The sequence below is a fragment of the Dunckerocampus dactyliophorus genome, chromosome 10 (assembly GCF_027744805.1).
Source record: "Dunckerocampus dactyliophorus isolate RoL2022-P2 chromosome 10, RoL_Ddac_1.1, whole genome shotgun sequence".
In the NCBI taxonomy this organism is placed as follows: Eukaryota; Metazoa; Chordata; class Actinopteri; order Syngnathiformes; family Syngnathidae; genus Dunckerocampus; species Dunckerocampus dactyliophorus.
In genome coordinates this window covers 23,620,049-23,642,187 of record NC_072828.1, presented here as the reverse complement: position 1 = coordinate 23,642,187, position 22,139 = coordinate 23,620,049, and the positions used below count along the sequence as shown (strand labels likewise).

The 22,139-nt window shown below is 41.1% G+C and overlaps 1 protein-coding gene across 3 annotated transcripts in view; it reads left to right on the top strand.

Annotated features, from left to right (window-relative positions):
* dennd1b (DENN/MADD domain containing 1B) overlaps nt 1-22,139 on the top strand; it is a 154,378-nt gene that overhangs the window by 17,063 nt on the left and 115,176 nt on the right. For all 3 annotated transcript variants that reach the window (XM_054789327.1, XM_054789329.1, XM_054789330.1), the window contains exon 3: nt 19,474-19,517. In XM_054789327.1, coding sequence (XP_054645302.1) covers nt 19,474-19,517 — 44 coding nt within the window. The remainder of the gene's footprint in view (nt 1-19,473; nt 19,518-22,139) is intronic.

Here is a 22,139-nt window from a genome sequence, read left to right as displayed (position 1 = left end):
ACCACGCTGCTGCCTCTGGGTGCTGTGCCATATGACATTAACAGAGATCGATCCTCTCCACACCTCAAGGAGCTGCCGTGCTCCAGTGTTTTCTGTGATGCTGCAACCCACCACCTCAAAGACTAAAAAGAAACTCTCCCCAAAGCATCTGCTGCTGTCTGACAATCACCTGATCACTAGCTTTATGCTGTATGCATCCAAAAACTACATTTTGTCACACCCCTCCAACTAAGGAATCCTTTCTGCCTGTCATATCAGAGACCCCACACGAGACCCACTTCCAAGAACCACCAGTGCTTCATGCGTGGTCATCACATACAGTACTTGAGCATAACACATTTTTATGGATATTCGCTTGAAAGTATTGATTTAGTCAAGTAGGGCTGCAACTAACAATTATTTTCTTAGTCGATTTAATTTGAAGCTTTTTCTTTTGATTAATCGAGTAACAGGTTAGGTCTTAGACGGACCAAATCAATATGAGCCAAACACAAACAGTTTAAGGGTTGGTCTGCAACATATCAGAAAACAGGCAAAAATGTTGATCACATTTTTCCACAGTTAAAGCTGATGTGTGTGTGAATACACACACACATAAATTCGTTCCAGAAGGTCTGACTCTAACCAAAATGGAAGCTAGCCGAATACATTTTTCCTATAAGAAACAATGTAAATCCAATTAATATTTTGAATTTATTCCGATATACAGTAACTTTTTCCCCAGCCAAATTCAAAAAAAATGTTAACTTAATTTTGGTTTGTTTGTTTATAATAATTAAAAAAAAAAAACATTTTGTATTTAATATTTCAACTCTATGCCATTAAAATTACATTTGATGCTTCATAATATTCTTATATTCTATAAAGTGTATTCTTGTAAAATTACGCCTTTTTTCTCATTGGAATACGACTTTATTCTCTTCATATTTTGACTTTAATCTCTTAAAGTTACATCTGTTTTTTTCCAACTTTTCTGTTGTTTTTTTCCCCCAACTATTTCAACTTTCTTCTTGTACATTTTTTTCTCATAATAGTATGGCTTTACTCCCATAATATTTTGACCTTATTCCCATTATATTATAACTTTCCCTCAACATAATTTTCCAAAATTTAGACAATTTTTTTTCTCATATTAAACAAGTTTTTCTTGTCAATATTTTGATTTTATTCTTGTAAAGTTACTGCTGATTTTTCTATATTTACTGTTCTTGTTTAAAAAAAAAAAATCTTATTGTTAATTTTTTTTTTTTTTTTTTTTTGAATATACTGTGAACCAACAAAAAAACAGCCTTGGACTGCAAAATGCCTCCGGGCCTGGTCTATATTGTTGATAGGTGTGAATTTGAGTGACTGTCTACATATTCCCTGTGAGTCCAGTCCAGGGTGTACCCTGCCTATCCCCTGAAGTCAGCTGGGCTGGGCTCCAGCTCATCCACGACCCTAATGAGGACAAGCAGTATCGAAAATGACTGGATAGATATTTAGTTCTGGGAAGCATTTGCACTGCTACAAACTAGGCATCACAATTTTGCTGATTTGCATGGTTGAATAATTTCAAACAGATTGTATGCATCTAAATTATTCATACTGTATTTGATTTTCAATACTTCACCTTTCTCAGCTGTTTTTTAAAATTTATTTATTTATTTTTTACTATGGTTCTTCTGCTGTAGTCAGCGACTGCGCTGAGTCTTCCCATTTTGCTGCGTGTGTTGTTCTACTTGCCATGGATAGCTGACTCATGTAGCTTTAATATCTGTGATGTTAGCTCCTGCGATGGCAAAACAATTTAGTCCTCAAGCTGTCTTTATCATCACCTCTTTTTTTTTTTTTCTCAACAAAGTTTGCAGATTCCCATCTTCTGTCCATGCTAAATCCAAGATGTCTAAATAGGTGTAGATGATCCACACCTGATGATTTAACATAACCATATACCTGTAAGTACTGTAGATTACAAGGCCGGTGATTGTTTTCTTACCGATTTTTAACTCAAGATGTGCACTTTTCGGCAGCTATGGGCATGACCAAAAACATTTTGTCAAATTCTAGATATACATGAAAACCACCAAGTGACTTCTCCCTCAGCGAGTCAAAAGCTTTTCTTCCTGTCACTCACACAAACCATTGACCTGGAGTGAAGCAGCCAAGACAGAGTGATCCACGGCAAAAAAAAGGAAAAAGTTAGGGAAAACTAGCAACATTTAAAAAATAGTGAGTTATCATACAACTGTCGAGCATCTAAGAAATATATTGTTTTTTCCGTCCATCCATCCATTTTCTATACCGCTTCTCCTCATTAGGTTCGTGGGGGCATGCTGGAGCCTATCCCAGCTGACTTCGGGCGACAGGCGGGGTACACCCTGGACTGGTCGCCAGCCAATCGCAGGGCACATATAGACAAACAATCATTCACACTCACACCTATGGACAATTTAGAGTCACCAATTAACCTCACCTGCATGTTTTTGGAATGTGGGAGGAAGCCGGAGTACCCGGAGAAAACCCACGCGCACACGGGGAGAACATGCAAACTCTACACAGAAATGCGGGAGAATCGAACCCAGGTCTTCCCGATCTCCAGGCTTTTACTGTGTTGGCCAACGTGCTAACCACTAGACCACCGTGCGGCCCATATTCTTTTTTATTTTTTATTTTTTGTTTTGTTTGTTATGTAAAAGATTTTTTTTTCGCACCCAAACCAGGTCCAAAAGGGTTTTTTTTACATTTAGAGTCTTACTTGGTACAGTACATCACATATTATAAATGTATATAAAGTATTATGAATGATTATGATATTTAGCCTTGAAGACAGAAGACAAAATAATAATACTAATGCTTCTCACACAAAACCATTATGGCTAAGCTTCAGCATTTTGTCTTCAATGTCTTGGGCATCAGAGGGGAAAAAAAAACCCAATCTGTGCCAAAATAATAAAATATTGACACTATTTATAAACAAAATGCATTTTTGTTCTTGAAGACAGTTTGGGCCTCGACACAGAACTTGTGTTCACAATAACACAAGTTATTGTAAATGAATTAGAAACTTAATTTTGGTCCGTAAACACTGGACTTGAGCAATCAAGACTAGAGAGATCAAGATCCGCAGCAGAAGAACGCAGGCTGCGAAGATGCAGTGTACGGTGTGTGCATGGCAGATGAATAGAGTTTGTGCGTCATTTGAAGCTACATGGAGTGGACAACATGGCCTTTCGGAAGTATGCCACGGAAAAGAAAAGCCATCACCATATAAGTGAAAATGAGTTCTGAAAGAAGAGAAACACTCACCAATGGCAGCACTTTTGGTATTAAAAGTTCGACAATCAAGATTCACCATGTTAAAGCATCTGCTCCTATGAAAGGGACAGTAAAAAGCAGCACAGAGGGCTCATTATTATATTTGTTTTCCTGCCTCTTCAACTTCCTCCTCCCCATAAGCCACAGAGCAAAGGTGAGGTAGTAGCGAGTACTGATTCATGTAAAATCAAACGCTAGCATGTTTCGGTACCTAAACGCATGTTTGTCAAGACAAAGGCAGACAGAGGGGGGCTGTTTACATCAACATAAATGTCTATGCCTCTGAGGAGCACCGCAACCACAAGAACCAAAGCAGACTGCATTTAAACACATATTCAAATGTTACCAACTACAAGAAAGAGCTGTGGAAAGTTATACTCTCCATTAGACCGACTCCACAAGTGACGGCTAATTAGCATGTAGCTTCCGCTTCCTCTACCCATATAGCTAAACAATGACCACAATCGCTCCCTCGCGATGCGGAGGCACACAGCGTTTGGCCAAAAATTGAATTAGAGAGAGTGCATGTAAACTGGGACATCACACAGGTGTGAAAAATGGAGAAACCAAACTATTTTGGTAATTTCAGTGCATGGAAACAGTTTAATGTTTTTTTGACATAACAAATCAACAAATAAAAGTGTTAAATTGAAAAATGTTGAGATTTTATTGTTAAAGAAATTCACATTCAATCGCACATGAACACACACGAAAGTACAGAAAATTGGTAAAGCAGAGGTGTGGACTCGAGTCCCAATTTTGATGACGTTGGACTCGACTTGACAATATAATCAAAGACTTGCAACTTGACTTGGACTTTTGACATCCATGACTTGGAACGTGACTCTGACTGAAGTCTGATGACTTCAAAATACTTAGTGAATAATTTAGTGAATGTTTTGAGTAAAAGGTGTCCCCGTTAAAAGTATTCCACAAACATGATCGTTATTATGTCATTTCTAGCAAGGCAACATATTTTCCCTTTGAATCTGCCCCATTAAAGTCCAATCAGGTTTAAGAACAAACAACGAGGGTGTGTATTACATTTCTGCGCACTGACTCTTTTTCTGTAACTAAGTCTTGTCACAGTGGTGTTATTTTATTAAAAAAAAAATAACAATTCAAAATGCATTCATTGTATTTTTCAAATTGATTAGATCGTTATATTATTCAAATATGCAGGAGCCTATCCCAGCTTACGTTTGGGTGAGAGGCAGGGCACATAGAGACAACCAACCATTCACACTCACATTCATAACTATGGACACTTTAGAGTTGCCAGTGAACTTAACATGCATGTTTTTGGAATGTGGAATGAGGAAACCCACAAATGCACAGGGAGAACATGCAAACTTCACACAGAGATGTCCAACGGACATCAAACCCAGATCTTCCAGATCTCCTGACGGTGTGGCCAACATGCTAACCACTAGGCCACTGTGCGGCCCAAGCGGACAGCACCTGGTTTTCCCAGGCGGTCTCCCATCCAGGTACTAACCAGGCCAAACCCTGCTTTGCTTCCGAAATCAGACGAGATCGTGTGGCCGTAAGGCTGAGACTTACTTGAAACTTGCAAAACACTGACTTTCTCCCTCCTCTGCCGGTGAGTACCGATAGCGATTCCCAGGTAGCGGGCATCGGTAGCGTATAGGTTCTAATGTGAAAGATATGCATTCCCACCACTTACACCAAAGCTCGACTTACATCACACTCTAGGAACAGAACTTGTTCGTAACCCGACGACCACCTGTATTAAGTTGGATTTTCATGACTTACTGAAAGTCTTGTATAAATATACTGTGCTTCATGGCTGGATTTTTGTGAAAGCAGCAGATCGGTGTGAAGCCCATGACAGAAATGCCAATTAAGTAAGTCTGTCATGCCAAGTAAGTCTGTCATGACATTCATGTACCTTCACCCTGCTGAACACACAGCTGCCTTGCGTTTCTCTTTTGCAATTCAACCACAAGAAAACAAATAAAAATGGGTCTAACGCTGTGGTATTTAACTTTCATTGTGATGATCAGTGACCCAAAATGGACCTTAAGTTTGGGGAAACACTGCTCTCACCTATGTTGTGACTATGTCTGGTTTTGAAGGGTTTTTTTGTAACCAGAGGTTATCGTGACAATATATATAACTATATTTATGACGAAAACAGATGGTTGGACCATATGGAGAAAAATATGTGACAACATTGAGACATGTATTTTTTTTCCCATCTAGCCAGCCAGCATCTAGCTCCAGAATCATCTCCATTAACCTTCGCTCGTTCCATCACATTGGTGCCATGTGCACTCCATTGCTTTGCATTTGGAAATAAAAGTGTGGGTTCTACATCAGACTTTGTGGCACATCATATATTTGATTTAGGAATTGCTGTGGGAGTTACGGGTTAGTTCCCCCTAAGCTGTAGCGAAACAAATGCTGACTGCGTTGTAGATGCAGTCATGCGGGGTCTCTGTTTGTCGTAATGTTGGACCAGTATGGAATCTGCCTGGCAAAATCAGAGCTGATACGTGGTGATACACAGAGGCTGTCACAAAGGTTGCGCCCATATGCTGTGCCACTCATTCGTGAAGCTGTGAAATTGGGTTGCATCCCAACTAGCCTGGAGACAGTATCACTTTCACTACTCTCTTTCCATCTCTGTCTCTGCATCGCTCCACCTCAGCCCCTCCTCCCCCTCTGTCTCTCTCTCTCTCTCTCTCTTCTTTTCTCGGCTCGTCCCACTGAAGCATTTTTCTCACATCGCTGGGAAAATGAAACAACTAATGTGGCATTATTAGGGTCACATCATCTCAATGCGGCTCTGTCTTTCTTCTTCTTCCAGTGAGGCTGAGGCTCTTGTTTATGTTCTTCAGATGTACATTGAGAAGTGGATTAGAAAATCCCCCATGCCACGTTCTCGTGCATATGCAGCTTGCCAGTTGTTGTTTTTTTTCTTTTCAGATCCCGCAAAACACACGCACAAAAATTTTAAAATTTCATTTGCTTGTGTTATATATTTTTTTCAATTTTGTAATGTATTTTAGGATTATGAAGGTTTGGAAGATTTCACATCATGTAAGAATGGTTAATGTCACTATTTATTCTGCATTTACTGCAGCAGTTTGCATATTATGACCTTGAAAAAAACGTGTTTCATATTGAGGATTATTCAAGTCTCTCAGCACCTTTGTCAGCTCCCTGTCGTGGTTTGTAATTTACTCAGTAGTGTGACCAATCAGTTTTAGTAAACTTAAGGACCATATCATCTTTACTATAAACCTCTGCTTACTAAATCAGCATGAAATGTAATACCATTTGCAGTGTGCAGGAGCAGGCGTGTTTGGCAAAAGGGGAAAAATGTTGTAAATGTCCGAGTGTGTTTTCTTTCGGCGTGCCTTTTGAAAGATGCCAGTTAATCTGCTTACTCCTTTAACTGCGAGTGGAGGCGTTGGGCCTCCTCCCGGCCAGAATAAGGCTACTGATCCAGAAGTAAAACGATGACCACCACAGTTATTCCTTCCTTTAGGTTGCGCATCCCCCCCCCGGTCTCCTTTAGCCACCCTTTGAGGGAAGAAAGCTCCATCTTCTGACAATGGACATTTTTTGCCATATGTTGTCTTGACATCTTCATCAGGTTCACAGCAGGTTACCTTAGTTAACTTTCACTCCACTGCCTGATGGGATTTTCTCCCTCTGTTTCTCCAATCGGCACGGGCTCAAAGTCTAGACAGCCTCTAGCGCAGGGTCCCTCCAGCCCTATGTCCACAATGGCTGTATTGTGGACGCTTACCAGCGGCAGCTTCCTCCCGTTACAGCGTGCTGGCTGCTGCTAAAACAATGCTTTTGTACGGGGGCATACGAATGAGGCCTAATCCACTACATACTGTGAAATAAGTCTCTCTCACAGATGAGAGAGCAAGCAAGAAGAGTGGAGTGAATGAAATCATTGCCAGGGAGGTTAGAGTGCAGCAGTTTAACCCCTGGCCAAGAAAGAGGGAGGAGAGCAGGCAAAGGGAGCGAGAGAAAGGAGGAACAAGGAGAGGCAGGCGCTACATCCCTTCATTTGTAGAGCACGGACAGAGGAGAGAGGCTGCCGATGGCTTTCACAGCCTCTTTTCTCACCAGAGGAGCTGCTGTTCACCATATGGGATTTGGCCTCCCTTAACAAACAGGCCTCCTATTCACACACAACACATATTCAGTCGTTTGTGGAATGAGGTGAAAAAAGTGCCTTTTTTATGCCTTTAGAGCATTGGATGGGTAAAAGTGCTCCAAGTCTGTGTTAGATTCACACAATATAGAGAACGATAAGGTAGGCGCTTTCTTCTTTATGTGTATTCACACGGGAGTCTTTCTCTTGTTTGCTACACAGAACCCTCTAGTCAGGCCATTGAACAGATAAGATGATCCTGAGGAACCACTGCACAGGTCATTTTCATATAACCTCATATTAAGTTATAGCTTACTTTTACTTTTTTGATAAAATGGCTTAATGTTAAATACTTTGCATGCAGTCCTAGTGGGCAGTGTGAGCCTTCTGACACATGGCATTTTCTGCCAACTTTTTCTTCCAGCCAGCAGCATTAGGAATGCCATTCTCTGCCAATAGCTCCTTTTTAGCATGCTTGGAAATCCCAAGAAGCATAAATGTATGCCAAGATGAGGATGCCAGCATTTTTCATTTTTAGCCTACTTGAACGTGCCAATACGCATAGAATTATGCAGACAATTGTCAAAATAGGGGATGAAAAGACATGTTTTTTCAGCTCCATGCACATATAACTTGCTAATTTATTCATCGTCCCTGTTAATGATCGAAATCAGGCGGTATCATCTGAGAATGGGAGAGGTTCACCTCCCACACTTACTATGTGCAGTTCACCTTTTCCCTCACATCCTCCTTTGCCCTCCCACACCTTCCCTGATGCCCTGCTGTCAGTTCCCAGCACCCTTCACCTATTAACCCTCCTCTCTCCTCACTCACTTTCCACCTCTGACTTTTAAAGACACGTGTCTCAGGAATCGCCAAAGTATTGATTTTTGACCCTCCACACCGCCTCTTCCCCCCACCCAGAAAATGTGTCATTGCTCAGGGGATGCTTCCACATTGGCCCCATGCTGACCACTGGAGGTCAGCCACGCTTGAAGATTGCAGGGATCAGTGCACATGCTACTTTACAGTAAATCATCTGCCCTGAGCTTTCTGTCTCACTGTAAACATGCATGCAGTTGTTTACATGGACACACGCGAAGGTCAGGGACCAACGGTCACTCCTCTCTTGTTGCCACATTTGCCCGCCACCCCCTTCCAGGGTGTGAATGTAGGAATCAAACTCCAGATAGGTGATTTCAATTCAATTCACACCCACTAGATCTGTTTACGCTCCGTGAGGGTGAAATACACTATAGGTTGTTTTTCCCCTTGTCACACCAGCTGCCAGTAGTGTCTGAGCAAATTGACTTCTTTTTTAATACTGTTTTCCCGTGCTCTTTATGGAGTTTGTCAACTGTAGGAAATATGATTGACATCATTTCAATTCTGTGAATCTATTCCAGCTGTACTGAAGTGGTTTAACAGCGTTGTTTTCAATATACTTTAGATCAGACGAGTGCAAATCAAGAATGCAGTTATTTCATGTTGCTATTCATTCATTAGCTGGCTAAAGTGAGTTTAATTTTAATATTAATTTGTGAAAGTTACACTGTATAGTGCAGTGATCCCCATCCTTTTTGAGTCCACAAACCAGTTCCCGTTCCAACAAACCTGTGGCGGACCGGGGGTTAATGTAATGTTATTTATTTATTATGTGTTATACATAAAAAGACAAGCACAATGTAAGCCTTCAAAGTAAAAGCGGTGCACATTACATGCTGTCTGACTGCACCAAACAAAATAAGGGTTTCAGCAATGTACAGTAGCTTCCAACAACATCAAATTAAAAGCACAAAATGAATGCAGACTCACCATTGGTACAAGCCTGGAGTTTGATTTCTAGAGAGAAGGTTCTAACATTGTTGTTCCATGTATAGCTGACAGGCAGTGTGCTAGCATGAATTAACATGACAACGAACAAAATAGCAAACAATACACACATAATCAAGTCATCAAGGCTCACTTTTATGCATTCAGCCACAGCATCAGCATCTGGAAACAATGATGAATGGGAAAATATACTGTAAGTCTGTTTGTGGCAGCATCGGAGATGGATACGTTCACTTTGTCACGGAGCACACAACTATGGTGCGTTCAAGAACCGCTGGGAATAAATGCTCAGCAAAACAATATGACATAATCATGCAAAAATGATGGGCTTTCTAACAGTATATTATTTTTTCAATAAAATAACAGCCCTTATTAAAAAAAAAAAAAACCTGTGTCTTTTTTTAAAAACATTTTTTAAATCATTGCTTCTGAAAGTTTTCCACGGCCCAGTTCAGCCCTGCTCATCGGGATGGCCCGATGCATTGGAGATCCCTGGTATAGATCCTTGAAAGTCTAAAAACTGACATGCGTGAAGTGCATCTTTGACATTAGTACAGTCCAGGACCAAAAGGACAGGAACAAACGGAGGGACTGACACTACCTGAGAGATAAGTCTCGGTTCGCCTGCCAGCGAACTGTAGTTTTGACTGAGGCCCGTGTGAACGCTGACCGCACCAATGCACCAAAACACCAAAACACCAAAACACCAGCCATCATATCATCAAATGTGGAAAATTGGGTGTTCTAAATCTTTTGAAAGGTAGTGTACATACACAGATATGCCTGTATTGAGAATGGGCCTGATTTAATAAAAAATCACTGTAACTCATCACTTGAATAATTGATGGCTTGACTGGATTTTTAACAGTTGTATGACAGTTAAGACTGAAATTCTGCTTTAAATGTGTTTTCTGCTTTAAATTTCTGTGATAAATTTACCCTGGAACATGTTATTTCTAATTCTGATACTTTGTATTGGAATAACTGTTAAAGAAAACTAGAATAAATCAGAGAAAGACCAACGTTCCGTAACAGATATTCACCAGTGGCAGGCGGTGCATTTAGTACCTGGGCCTTCAGTGGGTATTTTTTTTGCCAGACACAGTGAGAGCCAGTCCCAAAAAACACAAACATAATAATCGCAAATATTTGCCGTGGAGGAGTTTTGAACCATGGTTGTCATCGGCCCAGAAAATATAAGACCACCACCACTGGCTAGCACAGGGGTTGGAAACCCGCGGCTCCAGAGCTGCACGCGGCTTTTCAGCCTCCTTGTTGTGGCTCCCTTCTCAATGGTTGATTTTTTATTTATTTATTTTTTTTAACAGCCGGGTGGGGGAAAAAGCACATTTTTGAAAAGAGTTAAAAATATCTGACTTTCTGTAAGACCGTGAATGCATCATGGCTGAGTTCAGACTGGTGATTATATAAGCGTGAGGAAAGGAGGGGAAGCCGGTGTTTGCATGCGTGCGTTCTTTGAGATATGACAGACGTCTATTCCCCCCGACCCTGCAGTAAGCTAACCATTAATACCCCCCCCCCCCCAAAAAAAACCAAAAAAAACATCTCAGAAGAAAATTTTGCTTTTAATTCTGCACGGATAGATTCCTTTGTCTTCTCTGTCAACAATGCTGGCTTATCTATATTCTTGCTATGCGGTGAGAAACAACAAAAAACGTTCAAAGACACTTTCAAAACAAGCACCCATTTTCTGAAAAGCAGTAATTTATTTCAGAGTAGACCTACAGGTGTAACAGTGGTCATCCCTGCAGTCCAGCCATACACACGGCGGGCTCGAACCAGCGACCACATAAGTCCACTAATTGATAGTTAACTAGGGCAGTGTTAGCCAGCGAGCTAAAAGTAAGAGGCTGTCAATCGCTGTGCTGCACATTTTTTGAGGCGTCCAACGTACTATCACAACCCCACTAGTTGGCATCCGTTACACATACACACTGTATTTTGTTTGTTGTATTCTGTTGTTAATAGGTAAAATTAAGAAAGATTCAATCTTTTAAAAGTTTATAATCTGTTATGCTTTGCAGCTCCAGACAATTTTTCTTTAGTGGGCGAGGGGGCAAAATGGCTGTTTTGATAGTAAAGGTTGCCGACCTTTGGGCTAGCGCAGGGGTCTCAAACTCAATTTACCTGGGACCCGCTGGAGGTAGAGTCTGAGTGAGGCTGGGCCGCATCAAGTATTGGGAGTAGGGCTGGGAATCTCGGGGTACCTCACGATACGACACGCGTTACATGGCTCACAATAACAATAATATCTTGATACAATAATAGGGTGAATCAAATAAATAAATAATTTCACAGTTGATATTTTGCTGCATTCAGCTGGGATAGGCTCCAGCTTATCCGTGAACCTAATGAAGACAAGCGGTATAGAAAATGGGTGGAATTTTTTTTACCACATTTTTAAGTGACTCAGGCTGTATTACAGTAATCTTTGAAGACAAGCTGCGGGCCACAAAATGTGACTCGGCGGGCTGCACATGGCCCTCAGGCCACGGGTTTGTGACCCCTGGGCTAGCCTATGTTTCCAGTACTGATTTAAAAGAATAGATTGTACAAAAAAGTTACAGTGGGTTATACATTCAATGATAGCTCATGTCAGTGGCTAAACCGTGCCACATCGCTACTATTTGCACACGACAAACATAACTAGTGCATGTACTCAATGCAGGAAGAGGCGGGATATAATGCCATTCATATGCTGAAATGTTGCCGCCCTCTAGGCACCTGGAGGAACTGGCTGCATACAGACAGACAGCAGAATATGTTGGTTACTTAGCTGCTTAAATATCAATATTTGCAGAAAATCTGTTTTTACTCTGTATCTTGGCAGTAATGAAAGAAGGTTCACTCTTTTTTTTATCTGCAAGAGAGACAGAGGACTAACTAGCATTTATTGAGTTGATAAAAAAACCTGTTCCATGACCATAGCGTAATAGAGCGTGCCCCGTTGGCATTGCTAAATCACAGAAACACAGAACTGTGAAAACAAGAGAAGGTACCCTTAATTATAGATGCCCTTTTTGTATTTATTCAGTCAGTAATTCAAAGTATGCGACAGCATTAATTGTGAGTTGTAGTAGTGCAATAATTTTAGATCAATCAGTCTGCCTCGTGGGGCGGGAGTGTGTGGTTTGTGAGGAGGGGTGGACGAATTAACCATTCCAAGATCTGTCATGGTGACATTTGTGTCCCCTGGCGGAGCAGCAGGGGTCCTCTTCACCCCTGTAACCTTCAACTTTCAGCCTTAACCCCCTTCAGGCCCCCTCTCGCGTCCTCCACACACCCAGCGAGAGAGTGAGAGAAGAAGTGTGGGGAGGGTGAGGGTGAGCTGCCGGAGAAAGGAAGGTTAGGAAATAAATAAAGCCATAAGGAAGACCAGAAATTAGGCAGAAATGTTGGTGATGTATGAACTTAACACAGAAGACGAGAAAAAATAATTAATTATTCTGTCAGTTGACATTTACGAATGACGCAAAATTTGCTCTTCATTCTCGGTCAGTAGAACAATCAACTGCCACTCACCCATGTCCTACATAACGTCATTTGACCCTATTTTTTTCCGATTTAATTAATTTTTTTTATTTCAGTTAATGCAATTTCAGCCTTTTGGCAGCAGTCCCCATCTTCTCCTCTCATAAAGTAAATCAGTGTAAAGTAGTCCTAACTGTGGCATCATTGAGTCAACGATGGAGAGAGCTTTGCTGCTTTTTTCCCCCTACGCTGCTCTTTTCAAGATGGGGCCCGTGAAATGGTCCAGTTGGACTATGTAAGGAATTATGGATTCTGCTGCGTCCTGTCATCCGTCTGTCCATTGTATTCCCACTCACTTGCTCGCTCTCTTGCAAGCAGCCATGAAGCCTCTCTTCACAATGGGTTTTGTTTTATGACCTCCTTACTGAAGTGAATATTTCCTATGAGAATGTTGAGAAATGTCACGCTCTCCTCCTGTTGAAAATGTAAAGTACAGCAGTGCCTTGGTTAACGTTATTAATCCATTCCAGAAGGTCCGGCTCAAACTAAAACACACTCTAACCAAACCAAATTTTCCCATAGAAAATAATATAAATCCAATTAATCCGTCAACACACCCAAAAATGTGAACACAAAACACATTTTATGGAAAATAATTTTAGTTTTACATGCAGAAAATGATGAAAAAAATTACAAAATATGGACAACTTAACATTTAACATAAGTTTTACCTAGTTTTGTTAGGAAAAAAACTCCTCAATTAACAAAATAACACAAAATAAACACATTATTCTGCTGCAACTACAATTTGCAAAATGTAAAAAATATATCAAACTAAATAGCAACGTTCTAGAACCAATAAGCATGTACCTTGCCGTTTAATATAGAAAATAAAAAAAAAAACAACCACCGCTGCCGGCAGTGACAACACGGAAGTGCGCCAAGGATGTTCTGTGTTTGACTGTGGATGCTGTGAACATGAAGACTGGTGATTAAAAACGTTGGCACGGCGAAATCCAATATTCAAAAAAGCTTGTCAAGTGTAAGATGTTAAACAGACCCAATATGAACAAAATAATAACTACAAATATGCAAATCTGGAAAGGACTCTGGGCTTTCCTGTGTGTACACACCGCCATCTTTCGTGAGTATAGGTCTTCTGTTAAACGTACACGTCATTTTCAATTCTTTATTAACACAAATCAGGCTGAATTTGTATCAAAATAGTCTATTTATAACAAAAACAAAGACATTCTATGTAAAAATGTATGCTCAGCAGCAGCCATGGGAAACTCCATGTAGTCAGAATGGTCCAATCTTGATCACATGACATTTAATGATTTTACTTCGAGATTGATAGTGGAATCAGACTCCTTTGAATGGAATCGCCGAATAGCTGACTATTCTAAGGCACCCTTAAAAAATACAAATATAAGGCATTCAGTAGATGTATGTAGTGTAATATCTGTGACTTGTGTGCGCCTTAAGAAACGTGGCCTGGGAAGTGATGTGTGTGACGTCAGCTAGCTAGAGTTGACTGTTAACAGTGTGGCAAGTGCGAGTGACTGGCGTGAGATGTGGCTGACAGCAGCTCCTGTGTAAATGCTCACTGCATGTGTTCTTCGCTTATTAATAAAGCGATTTAAGTGAGTTTCTCCTTAACCACAAACAATATTCTTCACTGGTCACCAGGTGTCAGTAACGTTACATTGATGAGACAATAGCCATCGCTAGTGATGTCCGATATTGGCTGTTTTGCCGACATCCGATATGCCAATATTGTCCAACTCTCAATTTCCGATATCAATCGATACCAATGTTTGTAGCACACTTATTTTGGCACCAAATTGCGTTTAAAAGAAAACAGGACAAACTTTCACATAAATAATTTAAAAAATTAATGTACAAACAATGAATGAACACAAGAAGCATAGTTTTAAGTTAAATTTCTTTGGAAAAAAAACAACTGAATAAGTGTCTCTTTAACAGAAACGTTACAACAGTACCTTTGAGTAAGGTCTCTGCAGCAGAAGCACTCCTCCACCACTCTCCCGTCAGTGAAAGATGTTGTTGTTTTGCTTCAATATCCATACAATCCTTAGTGAAGACTCATTTGCACGTTGCTGTGCTGTAAATTAATGTGCTGTGACTCTCGCTGATTTTTCATGCTGGGCGATACAGTTTCAGAGCATATGAGACAGCGGTTTGGCACTGGATTCTGGAAGAATAAACATACGTATATTGGTCCGTCCTTTCACACTTCAATGTTCGGTTTTCTCGATCCACTTCTCACTTTTGAACAAGCCATGGTTCTATTCGAAAATTAACAGCATAGAAAATGGATGGATGGTTCCCGGCAAGTAAACAATTTCATTGGCACATTTTGAGTGACGTCACCACGTTTGCTGTCACATTAACCATAATACTAGAAGTAATTATGACCGCAAACTGCCGCTGCGATCGGTCCGCGAGCATGATTATATGTTATATTTCCCAGTCGCTTTAATTGGTCACGGGTCTGTAACCAAGGTCCGCCATTTGGTGATGTCTGCCATAGACATATTAGTGAATTGTGTGCGGGAATACAGTGTTTTCCACGACGTCTGCAAATTATGCTCTCAAAACGATGTTATAATGGCTAAATCATTCAGTCTATGGGCTAAAGACTATCAAAGGTAACTGTTCATTCTTACCTGTGAAATGTTGGGATTTGGTTTGCATTACATGAATGAGACAGCTTCTCCGACTCTTGCCACATCTAACATGGCGTTGATGTATGACTCAATGCTCGATGCGGCGTCTATATATACAGACCCTTTCCAAAAAATTTGAATGTCATGGAAAAGTTGTTTATTTTCCATAATTCCATTCAAAAAGTTAAACTTTCATAGATTATAGATTCAGGGACCACAATTTAAACAATTTCAAGTGTTTATTTTTACATAATTTGGGCTTCCAGCTCATTAAACCCACGAAAACAGGAATTCAAAAAATTTGAATACTGTGAAGAAATCAGCCCAAATTTTGCAGGGCATGAATGTTTTAAACTGAGTGTCACACACTAATCATCTACTAAAGTCAAATCACCTGCACAGGCTTCCCCAGGTGTCATTAAATTGCTTCAGTTTGGTTCAATTGTCTCAGTTGGGTTCAATATGGGGAAGACTGCAGACATGACAACTGGCCAGAAGACCATCATTGATACCCTCCATAAGATGGGTAAGCCACAAAAGTTCATAGCTAAGGAGGCTGGTTGTTCACAGAGTGCTGTGTCCAAGCATATCAATGGAAAGTCTAGAGGAAGGGCAAAATGTGGCAGGAGAAGATGCACCAGCAAAAGAGATGACCGTGGGCTTCAGCGGATTATCAAACAGGGAAGATTCAAGAATCTGGCAGAGATCCAGAAAGAGTGGAATGAGGCGAGAGTCACAGCTTCAAAAAACACGACATTCAGATGCATCCGGGAGATGGGCTACCACTGTCGGGTTCCTCGGGTCAAGCCACTTCTGAACCTGAGCCAACGTAGGAAGCGTCTCCACTGGGCCAAGGAGAAGAAGGACTGGACTGTTGGCCAGTGGTCCAAGGTCCTCTTTTCAGATGAAAGTGAAGTGTGCCTTTCATTTGGGAATCAAGGTCCAAGGGTTTGGAGGAAGACGGGTGAGGAAAAGAACCCAAGCTGCCTGAGGTCCAGTGTGAAATATCCACAGTCCGTCATGATTTGGGGTGCAATGTCCGGTGCAGGTGTTGGTAAACTCTGCTTTCTTAAATCCAAGGTCACCGCAACAGTCTACCAGAATGTTTTAGAGGACTTCATGATTCCTTCTGCTGAGGATCTGTATGGAGATGCAGATTTCATCTTCCAGCAGGACCTGGCCCCTGCCCAAACCCCATTGAGAATCTATGGGGTATTCTCAAGAGGAAAATGAGGGGCACCAGACCCAACAACAAAGAAGAGCTGACAGCAAGCATCAAGGAAATCTGGGCTTCCATAACTCCCAGGCAATGCCACAGGCTGATTGCTTCAATGCCACGTCGCATCGAGGCAGTGATTAAGGCAAAGGGATTCCCAACCAAGTATTGAAGATTGACATATTGTTTTGAAAGTACCATATTTTGATTGATTTGATGTGATCCTAATTTCTTTCTTTTTTTTCCTGCAAAAACTGAGAAGTAAATGGTGGTTTCTTCACAGTATTGTAATTTTTTGAATTCCTGTTTTCGTGGGTTTTATGAGCTGGAAGCCCAAATTACGTAAAAATAAACAAACACTTGAAATCGTTTAAATTGTGGGCCCTGAATCTATAATTTATGAAAGTTTAACTTTTTGAATGGAATTATGGAAATTAAACAACTTTTCCATGACATTCTAATTTTTTGGAAAGGGTCTGTATAAGTCTATGAGCTACCCAGCTCACCATTAGCGGTGTTTTGACAACCCACCACGTCCTGACACCCCGAACAAAAGCAAAAAAAAAAAAACGGTTAAGCAAAACATTGGTTCAAGTATATGCTGTGTGTAGACTGTTATGGCGACAGCAATGTTGCTTGTGGCGCTTTAAGGGCCATATCGGCTTTCACCATAGGGAAAAAAAACATTACCGATATTATCGGACATCCCTCGCCACTGCAGGAACTACTGTCGGTGCTAACATGTGAGTCTGTGTCATGTGAGTCTGTGTCATGTCTTATTTATGTCTAAAATGTCTTATCTATTATTATGTCTTCTATATTGGGCAATATGAGTGTAAAAGTGACTATAGGGTGTTATTTCATGTCTAGAGGGCTCTAATAATGCTAAAAACCATAATTAGAAGGTTGTGAACAGGTTTTCTATGCTCTAACTATGAAAATATGCATCCATCCATTTTCTATGCCGCTTTTCCTCATTAGGGTCGCGCGGGTATGCTGGAGCCTTTCCCAGCTGACTTCGGGTGACAGGCGGGGTACACCCTGGACTAGTCCCCAGCCATCGCAGGGCACATATAGACAAACAACCATTCATACTCACATTCATACCTATGGACAATTTACAGTCGCCAATTAACCTAACATTCCATTTATAACGAAGGAATCCTACTTTACAGAAATTCACTTATCACGGTCGGGTCTGGAACAATAAACAAGGGTAACCACTAGGGATGCTCCAATCCATCAGTCACCTATCAATATCGGCTGATTTCCATATAAAAAACACCTTTCAAAGCACAAAAATCGATCGGTTTGCGTTGGCAAATCCTACATGTCTGCTGTATCTCGTAAGGTTGCCAACAAAATGTTGCATCTCTAAGCTTATTCAGCTAATTATAATCGGTATCGGAATCTTCAGCATAAAGCTCTGATCAGAGCAACCCTAGTAACCACAATAAACACTGTATGTACAAACGGAACAAAACAATGTCAACAAACTGTCATAAGTTCAAAAATTCCTGTATCGCCCGTTCTCCTTCTGTCTCTGGCCAACGTCACAAGTAAATGTGCAAGCAACGGTTCATTTTGGTTTTGATGTCGGCGGTGTCGACAACTGCCTATGTTAGTCAGCCAGTCCGAGGGTCGTCGAGGTAAGCGGATTCCACTGTAATACTTTTTTAAAGCTTTTGGATGGGCTCTCACTTGGTGAATCAACTTGGTGTATGGGTGGAGCTGAGGTTGTGGACACCAAAAAGCGAGCCTTGTTTAATGGCCCACGACTTGGAGGCTGCCATGTGCGAGTTTGTCTCTTCAAACCCGGCCTGCTGGTGTTAAGGTCACATGGTGACCTTGGAGCCATGGAAGCCATGTTTACCAGAGACCCCTGTGTTCAGGGATGACTGCTTCCTTTCAATCATTGTGGTTTCAGTGAGGGCAAAGCTTTCACCTTTTATTTTAGATGCAGAATTAGCTTGATTTAAGAGAGACGTAAGCTTGTTGTGTTGCGCCTTTAAGACAAGAAGGAAATTGAAGTGTAAGACTTTTTTCTCTTTTTTTTTTCAGGGGTTCATTTTTTTGGCATTTGTGCTAGTTTGTTTACTTTAGTCTTAAATTTTAAGTGTGGATGTCTTCAAAACACATTTTATTAATAGGATTGATTTAAACTAATTGACACAGTTGCTTGATAATTTAATGTATCTTTGATTAATCAAATATCAGCCTGTCTATAAATTGTCAAAAAGATTGTGGAATAGCAAACAAATAGCCAATTCTCTCTGATCAGCTGCCAAACGTCCCCACACCCGATCCAATGCACTCCAACTGCTATTAAGCAATTCTCAATGAATCCACATCCGTTATCTTTTCTCAGCACTATTGCTTTAAAAAAATGCAATACGGACAATAATAATAATGATTATACAATACTTATACAATATTCCATGTCTCCAGCCAATCAAAAGTGTGTCATTTTATCATTAACCAAACAAATTAACTACAGTCTATGTCGATATGACTGGATTTAAATGTGGATAATTGGCTGTATAATATAAGCTATCATATCTACACTGAGAATATAAATTTGCATATTTACAGCACGTACAGCCTCAACACTTTCTCTCTTCTTTCACCGTGTTGTGCAGCTGCTTCGTGTGTGTGTGTGTGTGTGTGTGTGTGTGTGCACAGACTCTCAGCAGCCACCCTTGCCCCCACCCATCTCATTAATATGTATGTGTTCTGAGGCAGCTAGCGAAGACGGTGTGTTTCTCACCCGCTGATTAATGCTGTCTGTCAATTACCTCTAGATCCAACCGTGCTGTGGAGCTTCCCCCAGGACCACACCGACCAGGTTGGAACAAACGCCGCTTTTTCATTCTCTCTCTCTCTCTCTCTCCCTCTCTCTCTCTCCCTCTCTTTCTCTTGCGCGCGCACGCTCACCCCCTCACTCTCTCACTCTCTTCCCCATTCCCCATTCCTAATGCCCTCACTCACCCTGCCATCCTGCGGAACCCCCCCTTCCCCTCCATCACTACGGCTCTCCTCCTCCTCATCACTGCTGGTGCTTCCTCTCCTCTCTCCTCTCCTCCTCTCTCCTCTCTCTTACCCACACTGTCTCTCTGTCTCGTTGCATGTCTGTTGCTGGTAATGAACAGCAGTGAACGGGTCTTCAATAACCGAGGAATCACTAATTATCATGCAACCGTGACAGGAATGCACACCTTGGTTTTCCAGCCTCTCACTTTCATTGTCTTGCTATGTCTTTGCTGTATTTTTCATGACAACAGCGTTATGAGGTGCATTTTATTCCTAAAGTACTTGTTTTGGGTTTGTTCCCCTTAAGAAGGGGTGTCAAACTCAATCGCACAGGGGACCAAAAATCAAAGCCTACTTGAGGTTGTGGGCCAAACTGGACATTACCCCCCACCCACATGGACATTTTTTTTTTACATCAGAGTGGGGGAAATGTGCATTTTTCTTGAAATTTCTGCTTAGTCTGAGGATATACGACTACGGTTGTTTTGGTGTAGTTGTTTGTTTCAACAAAGTGATTGTTGATCGACCACCTCTTCATCATTCTCTCAATGTCCAACAAAAGCTACAGCATTTTATATCAACACAAAAACATCACAATCCGTGAGATGTGTAACGCGGAAGAGTTTGCGGCTGTGGAATGGGCGCATTACGCATTTCCCAGCATGCTTTGCTGTAGTTAAAATGATCACTTTTGACTGTCTTACGCCTTTTGAAGGTGACATTTTGTACAGACAGGTTGTAATAGTTAAAGTGCTGCCATTTTTAGTCATGTACAGTTAAATTATTTGGACTTTTGGTCTGAATCTGGCACCCTGATTAAGAATAGATGTGAATTTTGTGCAAAATACAATATTGTTTCCACTTTTAAAACCAAAATGCCAGAGGAGTATTTTATATTTCAGAGGGTATACTCAGATTGCTGTAAGCACTCTGTTTGATAAGGTCTGTGTGGTGGGCCAACTCAATGCTATTTTCCAAACAGTTCCACAGGCCAGATACAATTGCAGTGTGGGCCAGATTTGGCCCCCGGGCCTCAGTTTGACACCTGTGCCTTTAAACCAGTGTTTTTCAACCTTTTTTGCGCCAAGGCCCATTTTTTTTATTGAAAAAACCCGGAGGCACACTACCAGCCGAAAATGCTAACAAATAAACTCTGTAGCTGACATAGATGATATAAAGTTGTTCTCATCACAGTGTCAGTGTAGGAATCAAATAAACAAAAATAACAAGTATTTTAGAATCATTCACATTTGTACTCACTCAGTGTGAAACCTGGGCCTGTTTGGATGAACACAGAGCTAATATCCTGGCAGGAATAGAAAAAAGACACACACAACGCTCTTCCTCAACAACTCTCAGTCTCTTTTGGAGATGGTGTTTAAGCTTACTTGTGACCTGAGCATTGTTGGATAGATTTTCACCACAAACCAAGCACAACGTAGTCGTTTCCTTGCATCCTCAGTGAAAGTAAATCCAAATGAAAGACAACTAGTATTGCCTCGCGCAAGAGATTTTGCTTCAGTTATCCGTCTTTGCTTTCTTTTGACCTCCACTCATACTTGGGCCTTCATCTGCGTCCGAATTTTTTCCAGGGTGCAGTTCAGAGTTAGCCTCTTTCCTTTTCAAAAACTTGTCCATCCATCACTGTTTCGCTCGCCACAATGCCACTGTCATCGCCATCTGTTATCCATGCATTGGTTCTTTTGCCTGTACAAAGCAGTTAGCTACCTGCTGCCACCTACTGATATGGAAGTGTATTACATGGTTACTCTGCCGATCACTACTAGGCAGCACAGACACTCGGCAACGGCACATTATTTGCGGATAATAATTAGGTGAAATTGGATACTTTCCCACGGCACACCAGACAATCCCTCACGGCACACTAGTGTGCGACGGCAAAAACACTGCCTTAAACCATTAGGAGGTGTGTCCTAAAGTGTTAAAAGTAGGGCTGTCTTTGATTTTCATAATCTGATTTGTTAGATTTTGTCCATAGTTGAATAACAGTCAGATGTTTTGTTGTTGTTGTTGTTGTTTGAAGAGCAGAGCTAATGGCGATCCTGACCAATAAACACATCTCATTTGCGTCTTTTTCCACCTCAAAGAAAAAGGCTAAAAAAAACCCACAGATGAACAAAGAAATATGGTAGATGTGTAACAACAGTACCTTCATTCATTTAGTCATATAGAAAGCAACACGAACAAACTCGGAACACGGTCGCTGTCGGCACACATCAGAAAAGTGCACATACAACAACATAGCTTGAAAAACAACAACTTGCCAAAACTCTCAATTAGCAACCTCATTTCTGTCGGGATATAAAATGAACTTGGTGTAACAGCGTTACCTGTTTTAAATGATATTCAGCGATGATCCAGTGATTTTGGTTGTTGTCGCGTGATATGTAAGGAGCTGCTGACACAAGTTGCACTT